Source organism: Octopus sinensis, linkage group LG22 (assembly GCF_006345805.1).
Source record: "Octopus sinensis linkage group LG22, ASM634580v1, whole genome shotgun sequence".
In the NCBI taxonomy this organism is placed as follows: Eukaryota; Metazoa; Mollusca; class Cephalopoda; order Octopoda; family Octopodidae; genus Octopus; species Octopus sinensis.
In genome coordinates this window covers 4,006,388-4,032,509 of record NC_043018.1, presented here as the reverse complement: position 1 = coordinate 4,032,509, position 26,122 = coordinate 4,006,388, and the positions used below count along the sequence as shown (strand labels likewise).

Below are 26,122 nucleotides of genomic sequence, written 5' to 3'. Positions count from 1 at the left end.
CTCTTACAGACAGAGAAATAGGACTTTGAGGAGCATATTTAAAAGCCAATAGTGTTAATGGTTATGTCAGGTTAGAAGTATGAAAGAAGAAAATGCACAGTACAATAGCTGTAGAATAATAATAATTGCTACATTAATGTCATTAGTGAGATGCAAAGAGGGACCAGAAACAATGCAAACAAATTAAAGTACGGGGAGAAAATGTTTTTGAGGTGACATTTTGTAACAATTTTTTATCAAGAGTTTACATAACATTATTTATTCTCCCTCAACCACCACCATGGAGAAAAAGAAAAAAAGTTTCCTACTCTTTCACACTTACTTTACGCATGTGAAAAGGTCAGATATATTTCTAGTGGGTTTCATCAAAAGCAGTTAACAGAGACATGCAAAATAAAGAAAAAGAGAGTGCCAATGAATTATGGAGCTAATGACTAGTGATTGTTTTTACAACATTTTCAGGATGGGGAGGGGTCTTTATATTAGAGAACTATTGCAAAAGATGAGCCTTGGCAAAGTTGTCTTTTTAAAACCCTGAATTATCACACAGTTCTTTCAAAAGAACAGTCCACTTCAAATACAAATCTGGTGAATCTAAGGAATTTAATAATATTTTTGTTTGTTTTTTTCTTTAGTGCCAGAAAAAGTAAGGAAATATTAACTATAATGCACAAGAATGGTAGTTGTATGATTAAGAAGCTTGGATTGCAACTATGTGTTACCTTAGATGAGTGTCTTCTACTACAACTTCAGGTTGATCAAAATCTTGAGAGATCATTTGTTTTCTGTACATTTTCCATTGCTAGCATGGGTTAAATGAATATATTTTTATGAAAGCATTGTTATTCAGCATTCCCTTAACTCATTTTTTTCAAGTGGTTATCTTCTTTCACATGTCACCAAAAGGTGCAAAACAAGCAGATGATTTGTTGACAGAAGTGACAACACCAAAGTCCAAGACTTCCATAGAGTGCAAATGTAAATGCACACATCTGGATAAAGAGCATATCTATCCTAGGTAATTGGAACAAAAGGATCCAGTAGCTATTCTCCACAACAAAAAGCCCCAACAGGTATATTGTTATTCAACCTAATAGAAATAACAGCCAAACTGCCTGCCTTATTGCCATAAATAAAATTTTTAAAAAAGGTTACAGTGGACAATGCAGTCAGTCGCCAACATGCAGAAAGATGGCCACAAAAGCAAAAAGAAAAACTCTTATCACAGAAAGCTTGACTAGGGCTGCTAGGAAGCTAACTTCTCCTCCTTCCCATAGTTCTCAAAATGACAAATACCAGACCCTTCTCCTCTCTCACAAAAAAACTGAAATTATTTTACTCTCCACTTATGTATGAAGAACTTTAGTAAAATAAGTGCCATTAGTAAGCTGGTGTTTGGAACATAAATGAACATGAAATTTTGATGGAAGCTTTTAATTTTATAGAATCAGGACAAATCTCAAGCAGGTTAGTATCAAAAGGCTTAAAATTTTAAAACTATCTTAAATTTAAGAAACAGTAATTTGTCCACCCACACAGCCCCTGTCCCATAAGAACCTATGGAAAAACTCTAGGCTAGACAAGAACTAAAAAAAAAACTGAAAATAACAACAGTAGAGTCATGAAGCTATGACTCACGAGTCAGTAATGATTCATCTAGTTTTTATCTAAATAGCTGATATACCATTTTATATCAGTGTGTTTACTAAAGGACTTCGGAACCATGCTGAAATAAAATTATATATATTTATACACACACACACACACACACACACACACACTGGTATGCAGATAGGCCAATCTCTTGTGCTTCACAAGACTATCAACCACGCTTCTACCCTGACCCTTCTCTTTCTACCATTATCAGTTAGAACAAAGTCCTTTAAGCCTACATTCTCTATATCTATATGTACAGCTATACAGTTTAGAACAGCTTCTCAAGCAAATGAGAAAAGCCTAATGAATCAGGAGAGCCTCTACATGGTCACTTACCCTGTTAAAAACAGTAACAAAATATTTTTCTCATGCCACACCCTACTGCCTTAATAGAAGGACACAACAGATTAGTGCTTCTCAGTGTGGCTTCTGAAGAATATTACAGTTCCAAGAAAAAAAAGAATTTCTGGAGTTTTACAAAAACTATGTTGATAAAAATTTTAATCATTTCTTTTATAAAACTAATACTACTCCCATTTTTAAAATATTGAATTATATGAAGATCTGGGATGATGTGGTGAAGCACAACCTTCAAACATTGGGCCTCACAGAAGCGATGACAAGTGACTGAGACCTTTGGCGATATGCTGTGCTTGAGAAGACCCAGCAAGTCAAGTGAGACTGTAACCATGGCCTATGCCAGTGCAACATAACCAGCCCATTTAAGAGTACCCTCCAATCATTGGGCAATAAACTGCGCATGCAAAGACCTGTTGAGGCAAGTGAAGTCATTGTTGTAGTTGATAACAGTACTGCCTGATTGGCACCCATGCTGGTGGCACATAAAAGGCACCATTCACGTGTGGTCGATGCCAGTGCTGCTTGACTGGTCTCATGCTGGTGGCACATAAAACGCATCATTCAAGTGTGGTCGATGCCAGTGCTGGCTGACTGGCTCCATGTTGGTAGTACGTAAAAAGCACCATTCGAGTGTGGACATTGCCAGTGCCACCTGACAGGCTCCTGTGCTAGTGACATGTAAAAAGCACCATTCAAGCATGGTCAATGCCAGTACTGCCTGACTGGCCTGCGTTCCAGTGGTATGTAAAACGTTCCTAAGGAGTGGTTGGCATTAGGAAGGGCATCCAGCTGTAGAAACTTTGCCAGATCAGATTGGAGCCTGGTGCAGCCTTCTGGATTACCAGCTCTCAAACTTTCTGATCCATGGAAAGTGGATGTTAAACAATGACGATGATGACAATGGGTAGTGGAGTTAAGAATACGTTCTAAAAAAAAATTATTTATTGTCTTTTCAAAATGGAAGGTTTTGTTTTTATGAAAAACCCCAGTTAAAAAGCTTAAAATTACACACTAAGCTTTTATTTATAGATTCTTAAAAATATTTTGGTTTCGTCTGAAGAATGGTGCCAGTGACCATTGTAAGTCTTCTAAGACCAAATTAAAATTTTAAAAAGAAAAACAAAGAACAATATTACTTGAAATCAAGTTAATTTCTTTCTCTTGTTTAAGAAAAATGTTGATTTAGCACCAAATTCTGTTTATCATTATTTTTTCTCTTTTACTTGTTTCAGTCATTAGACTGCAGAAATACTGGAGCACCGCCTTGATGAATTTTTAGTTGAATGTATCAATCCTAGTACTTATTTTTTAAAAACCTAGTACTTATTCTCTCAGTGTCTATTGCTGGACTGCTAGATTATGGGGATATAAACACACTAGAACTAGTTGTCACGCACTGGTGGGGGACAGACAGACACAAAGACATATAGATAAATACAAATGGCTTCTTTCAGTTTCCATCAACCAAATCCACCCACAAGGCTTTGGTCAGCCCAAGGCTATAGTAGAAGACACTTGCTTAAGGTGCCAAGGGAGAAACATAACTATATGTAAACAGTCTCTACAAGCAAACATGTATGGGCTTCTTTGTTGGTTTGCGGCTGTCCTGAGCAGGTACAGCTCACTGAAGTATGTAGTGAATGCGTGTGTGTGCATGAACTGACTTTCATTAGTTTGCAGAGTGGAATTCAAATACTATTAGCGTACGAGAAGGCAACAGAAAGCTTCCTGCAATACACCTTCTTTCTCTGTGGTGTTTTGATCACCCAAAGGAGTCACAGTTGCAATTACACAACTCTATCATTCCTACTTTGAAATTGAAAATAAAAGATTAAAAAAGAATGTAGAAAACTAATTTTAGTTATCTTTTCATAAGATCTGTCTAGACTCAGTGTAAAATGACTTGTAAATGAAATATTTCACTTAATAATAATAATGACATACTATGTAAAGAACAGAAGCAGTACTTCAGAGAAGGAGAGGTTAAGTAATGCATTTTGAGGGAAAGAAAAAATATGACAGAGGTAGGAGTGGGGAAGACTGTCATTTTTGGATCCTGGGATGACAGTTTTTGTTGAGAAGAATAAAATAAAATAAATAAAAGCAGTGATTTTCAGAGACAGCTCTGAACAATACTAGCTTCATTGTGAAAATATAATAGGTTTTTCAAGTGTAATAGGATATAAAGAGTAAAAATAAATAAATAAAAGAAAAGATTTGTTTTCTTTATTTTGTTATAACTCTAAATTTAAATACATTCATATTATAGTATTTTTTTTTTTTTTGTTATATACAAGATTTAAAATACTGACTCAATTTCAATTTAAGCACATCAAAAAGCATTTTTCTAACAGCAAGTTCAACCAAAGTTTGAAACCTGAATGCTAACTTCACTAATCACTTTTCAACCTAGCAATGGGCTACAACTTTTAGCATAGGTGCTTTTGCTTTTTGCTTTTTCTTGCATGGCAATATTTCCTTTTTTTTATAGAGTCTGTTAATCAAAACTTTATTGGGCCTCCTATGAGTACCTAGATCAACTGTGTCAGTTATTGAGGCAATGATAAAAAGCAATCACAGATAAAAGCCTCAACAGGCTTTTCTAGAAAACAATCCACAAAGGTGATTCTCAGAAAAGTGTAGCTCAACCTCAGTATCAAGTAACTAATTTACATACACTTACTCAACACTGCTATAAATACATCAACTCACCTCACACAGACCCCTACACATCTCTATACACTGAAAAACTGTCCCAATGACATGTTAATATATCTATTCTCACTAAGGTGGTGAGCTGGCAGAACTGTTAGCATGCCTGGCAAAATGTTTAGCAACATTTCATCTGTCTTTATGTTCTGAGTTCAAATTCTACTGAGGTTTTCTTTGCCTTTCAGGGTCAATAACATAAGTAACAGTGTAACACTGGGGTTGATGTCACTGACTTACCCCTCCTTCGAAATTGCTGGCCTTGTGCCATAATTTGAAATCAATATATCTAATTCCACTAAAAATTTAATTCAAGTATTCTTATATATGCATTACTGAATGTATACGTATATACACTGTATACTTTCATTTATTAAAAGACATTTTAACTGCTCATCTCTGAATATATCCTCAGGATATTGTCTGAGTTGGTAGCGACCCAATAATTCTTGTATGCATTAACAAGCAAAAGATATTCTTATAACCTAAAAAAGCTCATCGTTTAACAAAACATCAAATACATTTATAGAACCTAACATATACAATATATAAAGAAATATTTTCATCTGAACATATGGAAAGAACATTCAAAATTCATTGATGCTATGTAGTCGTCCAAGATGCATTATTGTCACTTTTGCATCTTGGATGGCATAGCAGTATGTTGGCCTTTTGTGTCCACTATCATTTTCTTATATTAGAAACTCATTTCAAAGATAAAAAAAAAATTAAAGTTACAACCCATATGAGAACAAAATGCATAAATTTAGAAAAGAAAAGATATGAAATGAAATAAATTTGTGTCTGTAAACTCAAGATACACACATACTATAGATTTACAAACTGACAGTAATTGAAAGGTTATTCAATCATGTAATCACATTTTTTTTTTTTGAACAGTTGGTAGGCACTGACTGGGTGTTTCAGTCAAACATGTCAGGTACCAAGTGGATAAAAGAAAGTTATAACTGAATAGATCGACCACAGAAAACGAGATGGTAAAAGCTGTATACACACACAATATTAAGAAAGAAAAAACTAAGAAGATGGAGAAGGGGAAAATGAATATTATATGCAATGGAGCATACTACTTTCATTCCTCTCCAGTCTACACATGACCTCTGCAGTCATGGTTCATGTCTCACTACCATGTAATATAGCAGTTCTCGCACAGGCATCAAAGAATTTTGACGGAAGTGGCAAAATTTCAAATGATGGGTTGTGTTAAACACAGCGCCAACTGCTACAAAGGAGAGTATATCCAATGAGAGCTTTACGGTGCATTCAAAAACCACATAACCCCCACCTCCAATTTTCCATGACAGGCTAGGGCCTGAAATACTCCAAATGGACGCATAGCATGTTGCTTAGTTGAATTAGCCCAGTATTTACTCCACAAATACTTTGTTATCAATGCTGCACTTACCCATATTATCTGTTTCAACATAACTGTAATATATTATATACAAACTATGCCATTTTACGCCTAAGCAATGCCAGGTACCTCTGCTAGTACATTTTATTTATATATATATATATATATATATATATATATATATGTCCGTTTTCCATGCTGGCATGGGTTGGACAATTTGACTGAGGACTGGTGAACCAGATGGCTGCACCAGTCTCCAATCTGATCTGGCAGAGTTTCTACAGCTGGATGCCCTTCCTAACACCAACCACTTTGAAAATGTAGCAGGTGCTTTTACGTGCCACTGGCATGAGGGCCAGTCAGGCAGTACTGGCAACGGCCATGCTCAAATGGTGTTTTTTAGGTGCTACCTGCACAGGAGCCAGTCCAACAGCATTGGCAAAGACCTCACTCAAATGCTTTTTCACGTGCCACCGGCACAAGTGCCAGTACAGCAATGCTGGTAATACTCATGTTCGAATGGTGCTTTTTACGTACCACCAGCACAGAAGCCAGTCAGCTGCTCTGGCAATGATCATGCTCGGATGGTGCTCTTAGCGCTCCACTAGCACAGATGCTAGTCATCAAATTTGATTTCGATTTCACTTGCCTCAACAGGTCTTCATAAGCAGAGTTTAGTGTCCAATGAAGGAAAGGTATGTATAAGTGGGCTGGTTAGAGTTCTGGCATAGACCACGAGGTTATGGTCTCACTTGGCTTGCTGGGTCTTCTCAAGCACAGCATATTTTCAAAGGTCCCAGTCACTACTCATTGCCTCGGTGAGACCTAATGTTCGATGGTCGTGCATCACCACCTCATCCCAGGTCTTCGTGGGTCTACCTCTTCCACAGGTTCTCTCAGCGGCTCGAGTGTGGCACTTTTTCATACAGCTATCCTCATTCATTCGCACCACATGACCATACCAGCGCAGTCGTCTCTCTTGCACACCACATCTGATGCTTCTTAGGTTCAACTTTTCTGTCAAGGTACTTAACACTCTGTCCAGTATGCACACTAACATTATACATACATCGGAGCATACTGACTTCATTCCTTGCAAGCTTACGCATGTCCTCAGCAGTCACAGCCTATGTTTCACTGCCATGTAGCATAGCTGTTCGTACACAAGCGTCATACAGTCTGCCTTTTACTCTGAGCGAGAGGCCCTTTGTCACCAGAAGAGGTAAGAGCTCTTTGAACTTTGCCCAAGCTATTCTTATTCTAGCAGCTACACTTTCAGCGCACCCCACTCCGCTACTGACTTGGTCCCCTAGGTAACGAAAGCTATCAACTACTTCTAGTTTTTCTCCCTGGAATGTGGCGGAAGATGATCTCTGCGCATTTTCAGTGTTTATTGCTCCTGAGCATCTGCCACATACAAAAACTATCTTCCCCGTTAGCCTCCCTTTGATATTGCTGCACCTCTTATGTGTCAATAGATTACACTGGATACATCTTATGAAGTTTCTACTTATGCCTTTTCTACAGATCGAGCAGGGCCATCTACCTGAAGGGATTTGTGGTTTGGCTGCCTTCCTACTTATTAGGACTTTGGTTTTAGCTAGTTTAACTCTAAGGCCCTTCGATTCTAATCCTTGCTTCCATGTCTGAAACTTCTCCTCTAGTTCTGACAGTGACTCAGCAATTAGAGCAAGGTCGTCAGCATAAAGGAGCTCCCAGGGGCATTCTGTTATTGCCTGGAGGACTATGATAAATAGGAAGGGGCTGAGGACTGAACCTTGGTGGACCCCTACCTCTACCTGGAATTCCTCACTGTACTCATTGCCAACCTTCACCTTACTGACAGCATCCCTGTACATGGCTTGCACAGCTCTCACTAACCATTCTTCTATCCTTAGTTTCCTCATTGACCACCAGATAAAGGATTGGGGGACCCTGTCAAAAGCTTTCTCCATGTCAAAGAAAGCCAGGTACAGAGGTTTATCTTTGGCCAGGTGTTTCTCCTGCAGCTGTCTTACCAGAAATATAGCATCAGTGGTGCTTTTCCCTGGCACGAAACCAAACTGCATCTCCTCTAAACTGACTCTCTCCCTAATTAGTTGGGCTATGACCCTCTCCGTTACCTTCATTACCTGATCCAATAACTTGATACCTCTGTAATTATTTGTATCTAAAGCGTCATCTTTATCTTTGTAGCAGTTGACTATTATGCTGCTACACCAAACATTGGGTATGACTCCTTCGTGTATCACCTGGTTAACTATATGGGTGACTAAGCTATAGCCGACACCGCCAGATATTTTGAGCATCTCTGCAGTGAATCCTGTTGGGCCGGGGGCTTTTCCTGTCTTCATACCTATTTCTTTATTACCCACAAGGAGCTAAATATAGAGGGGACAAACAAGGACAGACATAGGTATTAAGTCGATTATATCGACCCCAGTGCGTAACTGGTACTTAATTTATCGACCCCAAAAGGATGAAAGGCAAAGTCGAGCTCGGCGGAATTTGAACTCAACGTAACGACAGACGAAATATGGCTACGCATTTAGCCCGGCATGCTAACGTTTCTGCCAGCTTGCCACCTTCATACCCTTAATTACTTTATCCACCAAGGTACTGTCAACTCGGATAGCTGGTCCCTCTCTTGGGTCGACATTCGGCAGACTCCCTTTCTCCCATTCATTTTCTTTATTCAGCAACCTTTCATAGTGGCGTCTCCAAACCTCTCTCTTTGCAGCCTCGTTTAGTGCAAGTGAACAATCATCTATGAGGACACATTTCTCTCCTACAACATCACGATTCTCATTCACACAGTCTTGCAACATGAAATATCTCAAGTCTTTGGTCCTCGCAGCACAGAACATTGGCAAATTGTTTTCTTATCTGCTTCCCCTCTGGCTAAATAAACCTGTCTCCTAGCTTTCCTTCAGGCAGTCTGATACAATTCCCTGCTACCACCATTCTTCCAGTCCTTCTAAGCCTGTTTCTTTATTGCATACCACATCTGATGCTTCTTAAGTTCAACTTTTCTCTCAGGGCACTTACACACTGTCGTGTATGCACACTGACATTACACATCCAGCGGAGCATACTGGCTTCATTCCTTGTAAGCTTACGCATGTCCTCAGCAGTCATGGCCCATGTTTCGCTGCCATGTAACATAGCTGTCCGCACACATGCATCATAGTCTACCTTTTACTCTGAGCAAGAGGCCTTTGTTGCCAGCAGAAGTAGGAGCTCTCTGACCTTTGCCCAGGCTATCCTTATTCTAGCAGCTACAGTTTCAGAGCATCCACCCTCGCTACTGACTTGGTCACCTAGGTAATGGAAGCTATCAACTATTTCTAGTTTTTCTCCCTGGAATGTGACAGAAGCTGTTCTCTGCACGTTTTCAGTGTTTATTGCTCCTGAGCATTTGCCACACACAAAAACTATCTTCCTAGTTAGCCTTCCTTTGATATTGCTGCACCTCTTATGTGTCCATAGCTTACACTGGGTACACCTTATGGAGTTTCTACCTACGCCTTTTCTACAGATCAAGCAGGGCCAACTACCTGAAGGGATTTGTGGTTTGTCTGCCTTCCTACTTATTAAGACTTTGGTTTTTGCCAGGTTGACTCTAAGGCCCTTTGATTCTAATCCTTGCTTCCACACTGAATCTTCTCTAGTTCTGATAGTGACTCAGCAATTATGTATATATATATATGTATGTGTATATGTATGTATATACATGTGTGTGTGTGTATATGTTTGTTTGTACCCCCATCATCACTCGACAACTGATGTTGCTGTGTTTATGCACCATAACAAACCGAAAAAATAAGTACTTGGCTTACAAAGAAAAAGTGCTGTGGTCGATTTCTTCATCTAAAGGCAGTGCTCTAGCATGGCCACAGTCACATGACCAAAACCGGTAAAACAAAAAGTATGTCTGATTTTGCCCCCCCCCCTCCCCTGACAACCAATGTTGGTGTGTTTACGGTTCGGCAAAAGAGACCAATAGAATAAGTGCTAGGCTTACGAAGAATAAGGCCTGAGTTCGATTTGTTCGACTAAAGGCGGTGCTCCAGCATGGCCACAGTAAAATGACAAACAATTAAAAGAGAATATATATACATGTCAAAATAGTATTATGTCAACAGGTTGATCGAACACAGGAGATATATGTTTACATTATGAGAATTTGTATATTTCAACAGATATGAAATTGTTGGGGTTTTTTTTGGGTTTTTTTACAGAGGTATTCAAGATGGATAAAGCTATAAAAAGCCTTGAATGGGAAAAAGTCTTGCCGTGGGATACCCTACATCTGTGAACATGACGAATGTACTAACTATAATGAAGAGTAGCCATTGATTTTCTCCATTCGGAGAGAACCCAATATTCTCCACTCTTATTTATAGCTTTTAATACATTTTATATACTTACATACACAAACTGTTTTACATGTACTAACAGTAAGTGTAAACAATTCACACGCAAGAAGCGCTAAGTAAATATATATATATATCAATTTTTACCTTTACATAGTGTTAAGCACTCTTACTTCCTCAAAGGGAAGTTTTATAATACAAAAAGGTACAAAATGTCAACGTCCATCATCATATAGATCTTGTTTCCTAATAATAATTGCACAAGAACTACCAATTCCACCTCCCTTCAAACCCGATACTTCACTGCTATATTCTTTTTATTCTTTTACTATTTCAGTCATTTGACTGCGGCCATACTGGAACACTTCCTTTACAAAGAATAACTCCTTTAGGACTTATTCTTTGTAAGCCTAGTACTAGTGCTAAGTTACGGGGACGTCAACACACCAGGAAACACAAATATATTTATATATATATATATATATAATATATATATATATATATTTATATTTATTATATATATACACACACACACACACACACGATGGGCTTCTTTCAGTTTCCGCCTACCAAATCCAATCACAAGGCTTTGATCGACCTGAGGCTATAGTAGACGACACTTACCCAAGGTGCTATGCAGTGGGACTGAACCTGGTACCATGTAATTGGGAGGCAAGTTTCTTAAAACATACAAAAAATTATGTAATCTATCTATAAAGACACGCACACAATATTATATACGTGAGCGAAAGCAGCTTTATAGGTGCAGGTGTGGCAAGAAGCTTGTTTCCCAACCACATGTACCTGGGTTCAGTCCCACTGCGTGGTACTTTGGGTAGGTGTCTTCAAAGTCTTTTGAGTAGATTTGGTAGACGTAAACTGAAAGAAGCTCGTCGTACAGATTTATGTGTGTGTGTGTGTGTGTGTGTCCCATCCATATTTGTGTGTGTGTGTGTGTGTATTTACATCCCATAACCGAATAAGTACTAGACTTACAAAGAATACACACATACACACACATATATATATTAGGAAGATGTATGTGTGTGTGTGTGTGTGTGTGTGTGTATATATATATATATATATATATATATATATACACACACACACACATATATATATATATTAGGAAGATGTATGTGTATATATACACACACACACATATATATATAATTATACACGCAGATGGAGCAAGCCTGGAGCAAGTTGCATATAGTCTAGCAAAGAACTCCTGTAAAAGTATACGAGTTCCGGTCTCCACCAAATGGTGGGGGGAGTGGCGGTGCCGGAGCTAACTTGTGACAGTTGAACTATTCAGTATATCAGTGTTGGCTCTCCACAAGCAAGCAAACTCTCTACAATGGTCTGATTATCAGACGTGTAACAGCCGTTACTCCAGTACCCTTATAATATAACCTGACTGACTGCCTGATGTGACAACTGGAACCAACCTACACACATTAAGATGATTTATAGTTGATTATTGTAGTTTAGCTCAAAGTCTACCTTGATTAAACTGAAAAATGATCAAAAGCGTTCCAGCCGTGACCATGACCATCTAATTTTTTTTTTCAGGGATAGCGTATCCAAGACTACTCAATGTAGTTCTGACATGTTTAAGACGGCGATTTAGTTGTCACTTCTTGAAGGTCGTGCAACCACTTAAAGAATACTCGATGAAAGCACAGCCTAATAGGACTTTATACACCCTGAGTGTAAAAAAAAAAGACAAATGGTTCTGAGTGGAATGCTTTTAACCATAGGCCTGCATGATCAAGGATTTCCTAACGTTAAACAACGACGAGTGTTTGGGCACGGTATCAATTTAGCATATTTGTAATAATAATCGTGATTAGGTGTTGAAGATTAAGAAAACTCAATCTGTTCTACAGAAAAACCATTCTCGAGGGAGAAGAGGAACTTGAAACATGGGTGGATAAAAGATTGAGATACTGATTAAAGAATTCAAGACATCTCTTCAAAAACTGTTTTTTCAAGTTCCAGGCCCCGAACATAAAAGTAGCACAGAGAACTTAGCTCACAAAATAATGAAGGGGTTCTCGTAAATATTAGGATGTTAATATACGTGTATATATATATATATATATATTATATATATATATATATATATATATAATATATATATATATATATATATATATATATATAGAGAGAGAGAGAGAGAGAGGAGAGAGAGAGAGAGATATTAACAACTGCTAAAGTGATCCTATGCAAAAATAGCAGCCAAATTTCTTTCAATTCACACCCTACTATCTTAAAAATAGAAACACATTTTGGATGATATGTAGAAAATACGAGACGATCGTGGTTGGAAAGTCTTTCATAGCATGCCTCTTTTTTTCAGAGACAATCAATGGAAATTAACAATCGCAACAAAACCTATAACGGGGTAGAAAAAGGGGTAAAAAAGCAACAAAAAAAAAACACAGATCAGAGGACAAATCCGTAGACGTGTCTTAGACGAAGCTTTCTGTCGTTAACTCAGAAATAACAGAGAAGTACATAAATCACACAACACACAAGAACTTCATTGAATTTTCTGAAACAAACAAATATACCTAATCATGTTTTATAAGTAAAACATATGTTATTGTATAAACTAGACATTTAACAAGGATATTGTTTGATACAATTTAGTAGTGTTGCCATCACAAATAGCTTTTAAAAGAAGTTTAGGAAAATTTTTACTCTACACTCGTCTAATGAGACGATTTAAATAGTAAAAATTTACCGAGAAAAGGGTACGGAATGGAAGTTGAGGTAAAATTGAAAAAAAAATTTGGGACAAAAAAATTTTTTCACAGAAGGAAACAACCACCCAATTCCTTGTCCTTTTCCTGTTCCATGAGGCAGTGATAGTTATTCCGAAAGTCCGTCGATCAATTTATAGAGGGATGGAACAATAAAAATTTACCAGAAGTAAGCTATAGGATTCTTCATTTTTCCAATAAAAATAAAGATAAAATTCAAATGTTCCTCATAAATAAAAGTACCGTAATCTTGTATTTGTAGTTTATTTGAAACCTTATGGAAATTCAAATTCACTAAACCATATGTTGGGTCTCTTCAACGTTTAACTGTATATTTATTGTCATTTGCTAAAGTTTTAAAAAAGTTAAGAAAAATCTGAAGAATTAAAAAGAAGGAAATTGCTTTAACAAACAGTTAAAACAACCACTTGTAACGAACCAACGTGGAAGTCGCTGCGCTGTCTCTCGATTTACTAGATAAAGCAGCTAAATCTACTAACATCTTTACAGAAAAAGGTGGGGAAAGAAAAGATATGTATTGTAGTTTTAGATTAAAACTTAAAAAACGAGTGACGCTCCGAACGTTTTGCTTACAGACCCAGTTCAACCAGGGCTGACCTGGGGCTAAACAGAATTGCAAACAACTACTTGTATAAATTAGTATTGGGTAGGTGTGTTGATATTGTGTAGCCCGAGGTCTCCAATAAAGCAGAAATATGGTCAGACATTCCAGCCGTGACCATCCAGTGCCTTTGTATATTTAAGACTGTCCAAGGTGTTCTTTCGTTTCAGACTGTAAAGCGTGACTGGAGGAAGATTTGGCTGCTATCACTAGCAGGCAGTCCGACAGTATAGCGGTTCGGTTGTTGGTGTGTGTATAGAGAGATAGTATAATCAGATTAAAAATCAGAGTTTCCTCAGTAAGCCGTTTCTTCTGCAAAAATGTAACAGAGTAAAGTAAAATAATGAGTTAAATGGGTTTCGAAACCGAGTCACTATCTCCACTTTCGTGGGAACTTAAACATTTTTTCCCCATGGTGTGGACCAATTTTTCTCTGCTTTCTTTTATCGGAATGTTTTCAACCTTTAATATCTCTTCGCCATCACTAAAGTGAAAACGGTGATTCGGTTTCGAACACCAATTAAGTATCTTTTTACAGTAGAAACGAATGTCACCAACACCTATCGCTTCGATCATATATAAACAGGTACCCCAATATGTATCTATCTACCCAAAGTAGGGGCTGATCAGAAAATATAATAGAAATTTCATGTTTTATATATATAGAAAAAAACCACCTTTTATCAATTCAAAATGAACAATTAAATTACACTATCTGTTAGTGATAGCAGCCAAATCTTCCTCCAGTCACGCTTTACAGTCTGAAACGAAAGAACACCTTGGACAGTCTTAAATATACAAAGGCACTGGATGGTCACGGCTGGAATGTCTGACCATATTTCTGCTTTATTGGAGACCTCGGGCTACACAATATCAACACACACCCAATATATATATATATATATATTATATTATATTATATTTACATGTCACGCAAACGTGAACTGGAAAAGAAAGACATGTTTTTGATTTCAATAAGTAAATACCACCCAACCTTTTTTTTTTTTTTTTCGTTGTTGTCATATTGAAGGGGTGGTCACGGAAGAAACGCAGAAAATATTTGTACAGACTTTCTGGACGACGACGGACCGAGTCAGACTTTCACGCACTTTGCTCCTCGCACAACAACAAACAAGAAATAAAAATATTTTGTTTTTTGTTTTTTGAAAAGGTCTTCTTCTTACCTTAATCTGGAACCCATCTCGGTAATTTATCGCTTGAAATAATAAAAGCAGCCACTCAAGACGGTGGCAATTCATTTAACGACCCATCCCTGATCGAAACATGAATAACAAAACCACCATCTTGTAAATGGGAATCACACTGACACGAGACCGAATGAGATTTCAACTTATTTTTACAATTGCTTAGATTTTCTTCATCTTTTTTCTTTTTCTTTTATTAATTTCTGTTACCAAACTAAATTTCAAAAACTCCTTTCATAAATAAAATTAAATACTAAACAAAAAAATTGATTGATTAGTTAAATGTTTGTAAATTATTTTGCTTGTTTTTCCTTTTATGCTCTTTAAATTTACAGAAATGACTTGACTGCAGGCGGCTGGTGTCGGGGGTTGACGTAAGGCGTTGTTTCTGAAACTGCTCCCTCGTCGATACAAAGTGGTTGTTCCTGTTATGCCATGTCATAACAAGGCAATTGACTACTATATTATCAAGTTTGGTGCGTCACGACGCGGTTTCGATTTTTCCCAGTAGAAACTAGTTTTTTTCTTCTGTTATAACTTTAATTCCATCATCATCTTGGATGCATTATAGGAATATTGACATCCTTTCGTCGGGCATGATCGTGGGATTCTAACCCAAGCTTGTGTGAATGACTGTGGCCATAACTGTTTGTGAAATGATTACAGGGTGGTTATTCTTGGAAATGTAGGCAACGTTTATTAATTAGAAAAAATACATTCTTCAATAGCAGCCACTTTCAATTGGATAAAGACCTACAATTGTTATGATGGTGGCCACTCTATGTTCCATTAAAAGTTTTAGTGTATGAGCAATAGATTTTCTATCTGCAACATCTGACAGTGTTGGGAGTACAAAATAATGGTTACAATTTGCAATAATTTAGTGAAAAGGAATATATTTTACAAAAGAAGAAGAAAAAAATCAATGCAACACTGAGTGTCTCAATTGGTCACACACAACAAGGTTCAATGAAACTTAATGAAGCAAACCAACAAGTTCAAGACATTCCCATGGGCAATGACAAGGCTAAGGTGTTAGAATAGCCGAGCACCCTCACAGGCATCACCTGACACTCAGTAAGGTAAACTGCAAACCATGATAAGAACTTTTCCACTAGCAGTCCAGTGCCGCCAAATGTCAATGGCTACAAGAGATAGTTCCCTAACAGGTCCCAATACTTCAGGATTTTGTTCCATTTGGCTATAGAAGCAGTGACCCTCCCATTTACTGCAGCATCCAGAATATGGGAGGGAGTAAAAGAGTCACAGACTGTGGCATCTTCCAGATGAGGCACCTACCTCTTACAACAGAGGATAAGACCATAGCATCTTCCCATCATTTCTGGATAATCCTGCTGGCTCCAGAACCGAGGGTATATCAACTCAAGCCAGGGCCCACTTAATGATTAAGTTTAGCTCAGTGTGATGAGTGAAATGACCAGCATTTAAGTGGCAAGACAGACCATGAAAACTTGTGGAGTCGAGGGGGCCTACTATAGTGACATCTCAGTCCCCTCCAGACATCAGCTCCTACTTTGAGTGCAATGGAGATGCAGAGCTCATCTAGACTGAGAAGACCTGCAATGTTGCAGAACATCAATCAAGTTACCTGAGAATTTTGCACTAGCAGAAAGTATGCAACACCTTGAAAAATTATCAGATTGGTCAAAGAGAATTGAGAGTGACACCTCAACACAGACTGTCCCATACCTTCTGCTTCCATCTATCTTCAACTGTAACAGGAACTGATGAACCCAGCTCTCTCCACTGTAACAGAGCTTCATCCATCTCCCTGTTGGAACTAGTCCATGTTGGAGAGGATGTTGCCTACTAAAGAGGAGCAACCTGGATAAGCCCCGAAGGTTGACAGGAAAATCCTCAACAGTGATCTGGACATCAGAGCAAGGTTCTTCCCAACTAAGTATGCTGGAGCTGAAGTGGCATTAGTTGCATGTTCAGTTTGAAAAATTTTTGGCTTGAACCTTTGTAATGCTGACACAGCTCCTGTAGTAACTTAGACTACACTAGTGGTATTTGATGGTCTTCAAACAGCGACTTGTACAGTGCCAAGCATACAACTTGGAGGAGAATTGGCAGCATTAGAATTAGAATTCAGATGGGGTGGTGAGATTGGCACTGGAGGTTGAGGGGAGAGATAGGTGAACAGCATTAACTCTGGTGGTGGATTGCAGGAGGTGATTAACAGGAGTGGTGGAGTGAATAGGGGGGGGGAGGTTAGCAATGGCAGTACAAGGGGGAACTGGATGAAGAACATTAATACTGGTGGTGGAGTTCAGCTGATGGGCAGGAAGCAATAGCAGCAAGATGGCTGTTACAGGAGTTATGGAGTGAATAAAGGGAATGAGCCTGACAAATTCCAGTTGAATCTGATGTTAGAAAGAGTAGGGGAGAGATAGGGGAATACAAATTAACTCCTGTAGAATGTGACAAAGGAGGTGAGGAGTAGGAGGACAATGGCTGGTCGGATGTAACAAAATTATTTAACCTTGCTTGTCTCTTGGTTACTTGCCACATGACCCAACACTTTTCTATTTTATTTCAATTCATTGTATTTTTCCTCCTCTTCAACAGACCACCTATGTCAAAATCCAACCAGGCCATCATGTAACAGAAGTGCAATAACAGAAAAGTGGGGGCATTAAACCACAAAAAGGAAAGCGAAACTGAAGAATTTTGAGATGTACCAAAATGAAACAACAAATCTCTTATTATAAAAGGCAGATTTTATCTGCCTCCCTTTGGGAGTTATAGAAATCTACAATATAGGATTTCTTCAATTACAATTTACCTAGCATTTTTAAGAGTACAATGCATCGCGTCATGCCAGGTCCAGTTTTTAAAATTTAAACTCCAATTAAGCAAAATTTACAGAAAACTCACATTCTGGTGTGTGTGTCAAATGCTTTTCTTAGTCTGTTTTACACCACACGCAAACGCACACACACAGTGGGCAACGAATAAAATGAAAGTAATTCACTTACTGTAGTGAGTGATTCTTTCACTCTGCCTCCCACTTCCTCTTTCCACACATAGACACGCAAATATATCAATAAAATTGTAAGCTAACGTGCGTGTGTGTGAGTGTGTGTGTGTGTGTGCGCGTGTGTGTGTGTGTGAGGGTGCGTGTGTGTGTGCGTGAGTGTGTGACAGGAAAGTTTTTTACGACGAATATAAGATAAGACAGTAAGGTGTGATTTGAGGGAGATTTGGCTGCTATTTCTACCATGTCTAGCTGCCATGTAGGGGTCTTCCTCATAGGCTCATACATACATATATACATAGATAAGACAGTAAGGTGTGATTTGGGGGAAATTTGGCTGCTATTTCTACCAGGTCTAGCTACCATGTAGAGGTTCCCCTCATTGGCTCATATATATATACATACATAAGACAGTAAGGTGTGATTTGAGGGAGATTTGGCTGCTGTTTCTACCAGGTCTGTTAGGCCTTCTCATGTAAACTCAAGCTTTCTCATGCCTTGAACATAAGACCAAAGCAGAGAATGTATTCTTTTATTCTTCTGCTTTTTCCAGCCATTGGTCTGTGGCCATGCTGGGGCAATGCCTTGAAGAATTGTAGTTTAATGAATCAACTCCAGTTTTATTTTTGTAAGCATTGTACTTATTCTATCTGTTTCCTTTGTCAAACCACTAGGTGACAGGGATGTAAACAAACCAACATTCGTTGTCAAGCAGTGGTGGAGGACACACACACACATACATGCATACACATATACACACATACATACATACATACATATATATATATGTGTGTATATATATATTGCAGCGTGGAAGGTGTTTGTAAGCCATTTAAGAAACACACAAAAACCGTTACATTCACTTCAACATTTAAATTTAATTTGCCAAAATAATTTCGTCGCTTTGAGACCGCGACCTGTTCACTGACAAAAATATCGTGCTAACAGGTCGCGGTCTCAAAGCGACGAAAATATTTTGACAAATTAAATTTAAATGTTGAAGTGAATCTAACGGTTTTTGTGTGTTTCTTAAATGGCTTATAAACACCTTCAACGCTGCAACTGTTTTCGTTCCAGCACACGATCTCAGATCAAGTCACTTGCTATGCAAGTACATCTCTGTAACTATATATATATTTATATATATATATATATATATGTATATTGGTAAAAACAGTAAGATAACAAAAGAAAGAAAGAGACCTCAATATTATGTAAATAGAGGAAATCTTTATATATAAAAGTGAGGTTGTGTGTCTGTCTCCTACGATTTAGATTCCTAACTACTCCCACATTTTGCGGTGCAGTTTAACCAAAACCGGGTATCTTATAGTCGTGATTCATATCGAGACCGTCTGGGTATTAGCGCGTGTCTACGATGAGTCTACGATTTAAAAAAAAATTTACCATCAATTTTTCCCATTTTTAATCCATTTTTGACATATATAAGGGAAGTAACTCTCTAAAATTTATTATTAAATCTCAGAACGTAAAAAGCTATAGTAACACCCCTCCCCCTTTGTGGTTAGCCATATTGAGATGGCTATTATACTTTACATCTCTAAAAATGCTTATATAATTATTTCCCTTACAAACCCGAGCAACGCCGGGCGATACTGCTAGTAAATGAATAAACAAAAAGTGAAAAAAAAAGGCAAAAACAAAAAAGAAATTACAAAAAATAAACAAAAATTACAAAATATGAAGGCAATGTATAAACACTATGATTTGTGTGTTTAAAAATAAAAACCAACATTCATAAGCATTACATCAGTGACTTTTTCCCTTTCTACAACTTTTGACATGCACTTTCATCCTCAAAGGGAGACCTGAACCATATCCAGGGTTATACAAATTCTCAGATCCTAGTGTTATATTCTGTTATTGGCACAATTGTAAAGAAACAATTGCACAAGTGTAGAGGGACAACCATGACTGTTATGTCATTGCTTCGTTGTTTAGAAGAGAAAGGTTGCAATGATGAGTCATTTGTGGCATTCAGTGGGAAAATGAGAAATGTGAAGGGCTGCTGATTGTGGAAATTAAAGGGTCATTAATTGGGCCAGGATTGAGGAGTGACTGTGGCTGCTGGTCACTTTGTTGATGTTGCTGCTGTTGTTGCTGTGGCAGTTCCCATTCTTGTTGTTGAAGGGTTCTACAGTTTTGTTATATTGACTTGTTTTGCTTCTGTTCATTTAAGAATAAAAGAAAAAAAATTCAAGGTTTTGTAATGTTTTCATCCTCTTAACACACATAATAATAATGTTAAGGCTATTCCCACTGAAACAGACAATTACAAATTCCAATATGTTGGCAATGGATAGTTTCAATTGGCTAACTTAAGTCTAGAGAAAATGCATGTGATTTTTGTCCTCAGCATATACATAAAATTTTAAAACATCCATGTGGTCGAAAAAATGTTTTTTAATATGCCAAGATGTGCATAGGTTTGATTGGAGATGTGGGGGCTATAATGGTATTTTAAGCCCTAAGATATTAAAAAAAAAATAACAATGGGACATTCACATTGCTCCATTAGAGAATAGTGAAGACATAATATGGAACACAATTCTTTTATTTCTCTGAGATAGGGACCTTGTGGGCATATTCAAAGGCCCATTGCAAATTCACATCTGATAACTTTTTTTATCTTTATAAATATTTGGAAAATTTAATTTCAACAAAACATTAATTGAACAAATCTCAGGAGAAAACAAGTGGATAAGTGCACAAAAGTAATTGTTTTTACCCCAAAAATGTAATTTACATTATCAAAACACATAAGGAGAGAAAGCCAAGGTACATGAAATGTACTTCCTATTCCTTTTCTACATTCTTTTCTACATTAATTTCCTGTGTAATCCTAATCTATACCCTCTTATTCTTTTTCTACATTCTTTTCTACATTAATTTCTTGTGTAATCCTAATCTATACCCTCTGAAAATTATTGGTAGAAAATTTAATCAAAACCATTTTCCTGTAAGTTATTAGGAAGTAAATTTAGTCAAGTACATATCTGTAATTATACCATCTTATAGAGCTGAGGTGAGGAAGCTTTGGCACTTGTTTGTGTAAGCATGGCATTTTCTTTTTCATACTACAAAAAACTAAGTTTATAGAGTTTAATGTTTCAAACATAAGAGATTCATAATCTGCAAGAAAAAAATTATTGAAGAACTTTTGATTTAGGGACAAAATGTTCCAGATTGAAATGAAACTTGGAATGTACAAAGATAAATTTGGATATCCTGAATAATGAAAGGGAAAAATAATGCTTAAGTAAAGATTATCTCTATATATATAAATGGCAAAATGTCTGTGTGTGTGTCCTTTATACAAATCCACAATTTTTCAGTTAGAGGGCTCACACTTTCTATGGTCATTCAAAACCGTCCAAGGGTGGTCATGCACATCATTACATTTCCCCAGTAACCCCACAAAGCCATTAAAAAATCAATAGAAGTGACTTTTTGTGAATTTTATATCCAAACCCAATCAAAATGCCCGAAACTTGATACGCCAATTGAATGCCAGCTAGTTGTATGTGATTGGGTAGAGATTTGGACAGTACTCGATTGTGTGTATAAGCATGCACTAGCATTATGACCCAGCAACGCTGGGTCACAGTGCTAGTTATTATTAATTTCTCAACAGCATTATTTGTTAAGGTTGCATAGTTGAAAATAAAACATTTCTAATTCAATCTCTAAAAAAAGTGATACATGCTAAAGTCATTTCAAATTGACAATTCAATTCAAATGGTATCAGAAAGTTTTCAGAATAGAAAATCATAAATAGGAACATGTGCTTATCAAATCTCATCATCATCATCATCGTTTAACATCCGCTTTCCATGCTGGCATGGGTTGGACGGTTTGACTGAGGACTGGTGAGCCAGATGGCTGCACTAGGCTCCAAAGTGATCTGGCAGAGTTTCTACAGCTGGATACCCTTCCTAATGCCAACCACTCCGAGAGTGTAGTGGGTGCTTTTACATGCCACCAGCATGAGGGCCAGTCAGGCAGTACTGGCAACAACCATGCTCAAATGTTGTTTTTTATGTGCCACCTGCACAGGAGCCAGTCCACTGGCACTGGCAACGACCTCACTCAAATGTTGTTTTTCACATGCCACCAGCACAAGTGCCAGTAAGGCGATGCTGGTTACGATCACACTAGAATAGTAATTTTTATGTGCCACCAGCACGGGAGTCAGTCAGGGACCCTGGCAATGATCACATTTGGATGGTGCTTTTAATGTTCCACTGGCAATGGCATTCAGGAAGTGCTATCATCGGCCACATCAGCAAAATTTAATTTCACTTGCCTCAACAGGTCTTCGCAAGCAATGCATAAGTAGGCTGGTTATGTGACACTGGTATAGGCCAGAGGTTGTGGTTTCACTTGGCTTGCCAGGTCTTCTTAAGCACAGCATATTTCCAAAGGTCCTGGTCACTACTCATTGCCTCGGTGAGGCCCAACGTTCAAAGGTTGTGCTTCACCACCCTATCCCAGGTCTTCCTGGGTCTACCCCTTCCACAGATTCCCTCAACTGCTAGGGTGTGACACTTTTTCACACAGCTGTCCTCATCCATTCGCACAACATGTCCATACCAGTGCAGTTGTCTCTCTTGCACACCACATCTGATGCTTCTTAGGTCCAACTTTTTCTCTCAAGGAGCTTATGCATATTGACATTACACATCCATTGGCTTCATTCCTTGCATGCTTACGCATGTCCTCAGCAGTCACAGCCCATGTTTCACTGCTATGTAGCACGGCTGTTCGTACAGCATACCTTTTACTCTGAGCAAGAGGCCTTTTGTTGCCAGCAGAGGTAGGAGCTCTCTGACCTTTGCCCAGGCTATTCTTATTCTAGCAGCTACACTTTCAGAGCATCCACCCTCACTACTGACTTGGTCACCTAGGTAACGGAAGTCATCAACTATTAGTTTTTCCCCTGGAATGTGACTGAAGCTGTTCTCTGCAAATTTCCAGTGTTTATTGCTCCTGAGCATCTGCCACATGCAAAAACAATCTTCCCAGTTAATATTTCTGCACCTCTTATGTGTCCATAGCTTACACTGGGTACACCTTATGGAGTTTCTACCTACGCCTTTTCTACAGATCAAGCAGGGCCAACTACCTGAAGGGATTTGTGGTTTGTCTGCCTTCCTACTTATTAAGACTTTGGTTTTAGCTAGGTTGATTCTAAGGCCCTTACCAGAAATATAGCATCTTACCAAAAATATAGCATCAGTGGTGCTTTTCCATGGCACAAACCCAAACTGCATCTCGTCTAGACTGACCCTCTCCCTAATTAGTTGGGATACAACCCTCTCCATGACCTTCATTACTTGATCCAACAACTTGATACCTCTGTAATTGTTTGTATCTAAAGTGTCACCTTTACCTTTGTAGCAGTTGACTATAGTGCAACTTACACCAGTCATTGTGTATGACTCCTTCATGTAACACCTGGTTGACTATATGAATGACTAAGCTATAGCCAACACTGCCAGATATTTTGAGCATCACTGTGGTGATTCCTGATGGGCCGGGGCTTTTCCTGTCTTCATACCCTTAATTGCTTTATCTACCAAGGTACTGTCAATTCGGATAGCTGGTCCCTCTGTTGTGTCGACATTCAGCAAGCTCTCCCAGTCATTCTCTTTATTCAGCAACCTTTCATAGTGGTGTCTCCAAACCTCTCTCTTTGTAGAATCATTTAATGCACGTGAACCATCATCCACGTGAAAACATTTGCCTCCTATGACATCATGATTTTCTCTCACACACTGTCTCACAGCACGAAATACCTCAAGTTTTTGGTTTTTATGGCACAGAACATTGGCAAATTTTTTCTTATCTGCTTCCCTGCTGGCTAAATAAACCTGTCTCCTAGCTTCCCTTTTGACAGTCAGATATGATTCCCTGCTACCACCGTTCTTCCAGTCCTTCCAAGCCTGTCTCTTTTCTCTAATAGCCCTGTCAACAACATTATTCCACCACCATATTACGTTGGGTCTAGAGGAGACTTTGTACAATCCACAGATATGGTCAGTGGCCCTCAACAGGTTGTCTCATAGAAACCTCCAGTTGTCTTCCACATCATGTAATGTTATATACCCCTCTATTTCATCAAAAGCTTTGAGTAAAATGTCTCTAAATCTCTGTCCATTCACAGGATCATTAAGCTTCCAGACTCTTCATCTTCATGCTGGTTGTCTTCTGGGCGACCATTTAGTTCTGATCCTGAAGTCGCTAACTACTAGTCTATGTGGGGTACATTCTTTGCCTTGGAAGGTTTTGGCATTTATAAGTAGCCATCTTTCCCTTTTCCTGGTGAGGATGTAGTCAATCTGACTAGTGTGTCTAGGTGACTGCTAGGTTTCCTGAAGTTAGTATTGCAAACCATAAGATCATTTGCATCGCAGAACTCCAGCAGCCTGGTTCCCTCTTCATTGCAGGAACCAAAACCATAGCTTCCATGTATGCCATGGAAGCTCTCTGAAATCACCAGCCACAAAGAGAATATCCCTGTCATTTGTCGACAAGGTAGTTAGTAAGAGGGTGTCATAAAATCAGTTTTCTGTCCATCAGGTAGCTCCAGCTGAGGAGCATAGGCCAAGATAATGGTTGCTAACCCATGGTGAGGCACTAATCTAATCTTAAGTATTCTATTGCAGACTCTGACTACCTTGATTACCTTATCAATCCATTTCTCTGCAAGAAGTATACCCACGCACCCGACCCCATCAGTGTTCCCTGCCCAGAAGATCTTGTATCTATGTTCTTTGCCTGTGAGGAACCGAGCAGGGCTTCATCTCCACCTTACTCCTTGGATACAGCACAAATCTACACATCTCTGTTCAAGCATCTCAACAATCTCACCAGACCTACCTTTCAGCTAGCTTTATTGTTGACTAGCAGGATAGCCCGGCGTTGCCCAGGTATGTAAGAGCCCCTAGTAGGCAACGACTAATCCCAATCTAGTCCTTTCCCTCTAGGGAACGAAGGTGCATGTGTAGGTTGCAATGTCTTCTCTTCACTCCTAAATAACTATCAAACAGCTATCGATAATTCAATCCAACCAATTCCTACCAGGAAGAAATTACATTCGAGACTTTACCCCCAACTTCTGCTAATAGCTGCTGCAGCCGCAAGTTATTCGAATACTTTTTTTGTTTAAACTTTCTTTATAACTACCACCCCAAAAGTTTTACTTTAAATTTTTGACGTACCCTAAGGGTCCTCGGACGCTACTTGCAAACTCTTGGTTTATTATAAACCGCTTTTGTCGTGTGCACCAAAATACCTTTTTCATTCGTTTGTTCAGTTTGGTCACTTTTGACTTTTTTGTTGTTGTCACTCACATTGCTGCCCGCTTTTTTGCCGTTTTTGTACATTTTTATACATTTTGAGATACTTACCCCACGTGTTCCGAGAGTTAAAAAGGTTGAGTTGCCTCCCCTAGACAGTCTGTGGTTTGTGTTTAATACACAAATCGGTTTGCTATGTGTGCCACATATGATTTAATTAACCGAATTTTTCCAGTAATAAAGTATCCTATTGCAATAAAAGGGCCATATAGCTCCTTGGAGCAGACATGATGCTCGCTGTGAATTTAAAAAAAAATTCCTGCCAATTTGTGAAAGGTATTGTCGAAAATATGTCATCTTGAATTCGAACGCGATTTCCCAAAATGGCATGATTTTATCGATTTTTTCTGATGGTAAGGTATTGCATGGAAAACTAACGTCAGAATTAAGTTTCTTAGGGTAACATTAAGCTTCACCATGAGTTTGGTGAAAATCGATTGCAAGTTGCGAAAACTACAACAGAATATGTGTTGCATATAAAAAGTTTAGATTCTCGACCCTATGTCAAATTTATCGATTTTTTTCAGAACTGGGGGAACTTTTCAAAATTTTCGCTGCGTTAGTTTTGAGTTATGACATTGGGCTATGTGTGTGTCAAGTTTCATCAGAATCGGTTGAAAGCCGTAGTCAGGGTGAGGGTACAACCTGACAGACACACAGACAGA

General features: G+C 38.3%; 1 protein-coding gene across 7 annotated transcripts in view; it reads right to left on the bottom strand.

Annotated features, from left to right (window-relative positions):
• Positions 1–15,217, bottom strand: part of LOC115223141 (DENN domain-containing protein 1B) — a 222,531-nt gene extending 207,314 nt beyond the window's left edge. For 4 of the 7 annotated variants that reach the window (XM_029793554.2, XM_029793559.2, XM_029793557.2 and 1 more), the window contains exon 1: positions 15,054–15,215. Coding sequence is in view for 1 of the 7 variants with exons in the window: in XM_029793558.2 (XP_029649418.1) it covers positions 15,054–15,070 (17 nt within the window). In the remaining 6 variants the exon portion in view is untranslated. Of the gene's footprint in view, positions 1–15,053 lie in introns of all 7 variants that reach the window. The other 3 variants (XM_029793556.2, XM_029793560.2, XM_029793558.2) reach the window with 2 other exon arrangements.
• Between the last annotated feature and the right edge of the window lie 10,905 nt (positions 15,218–26,122).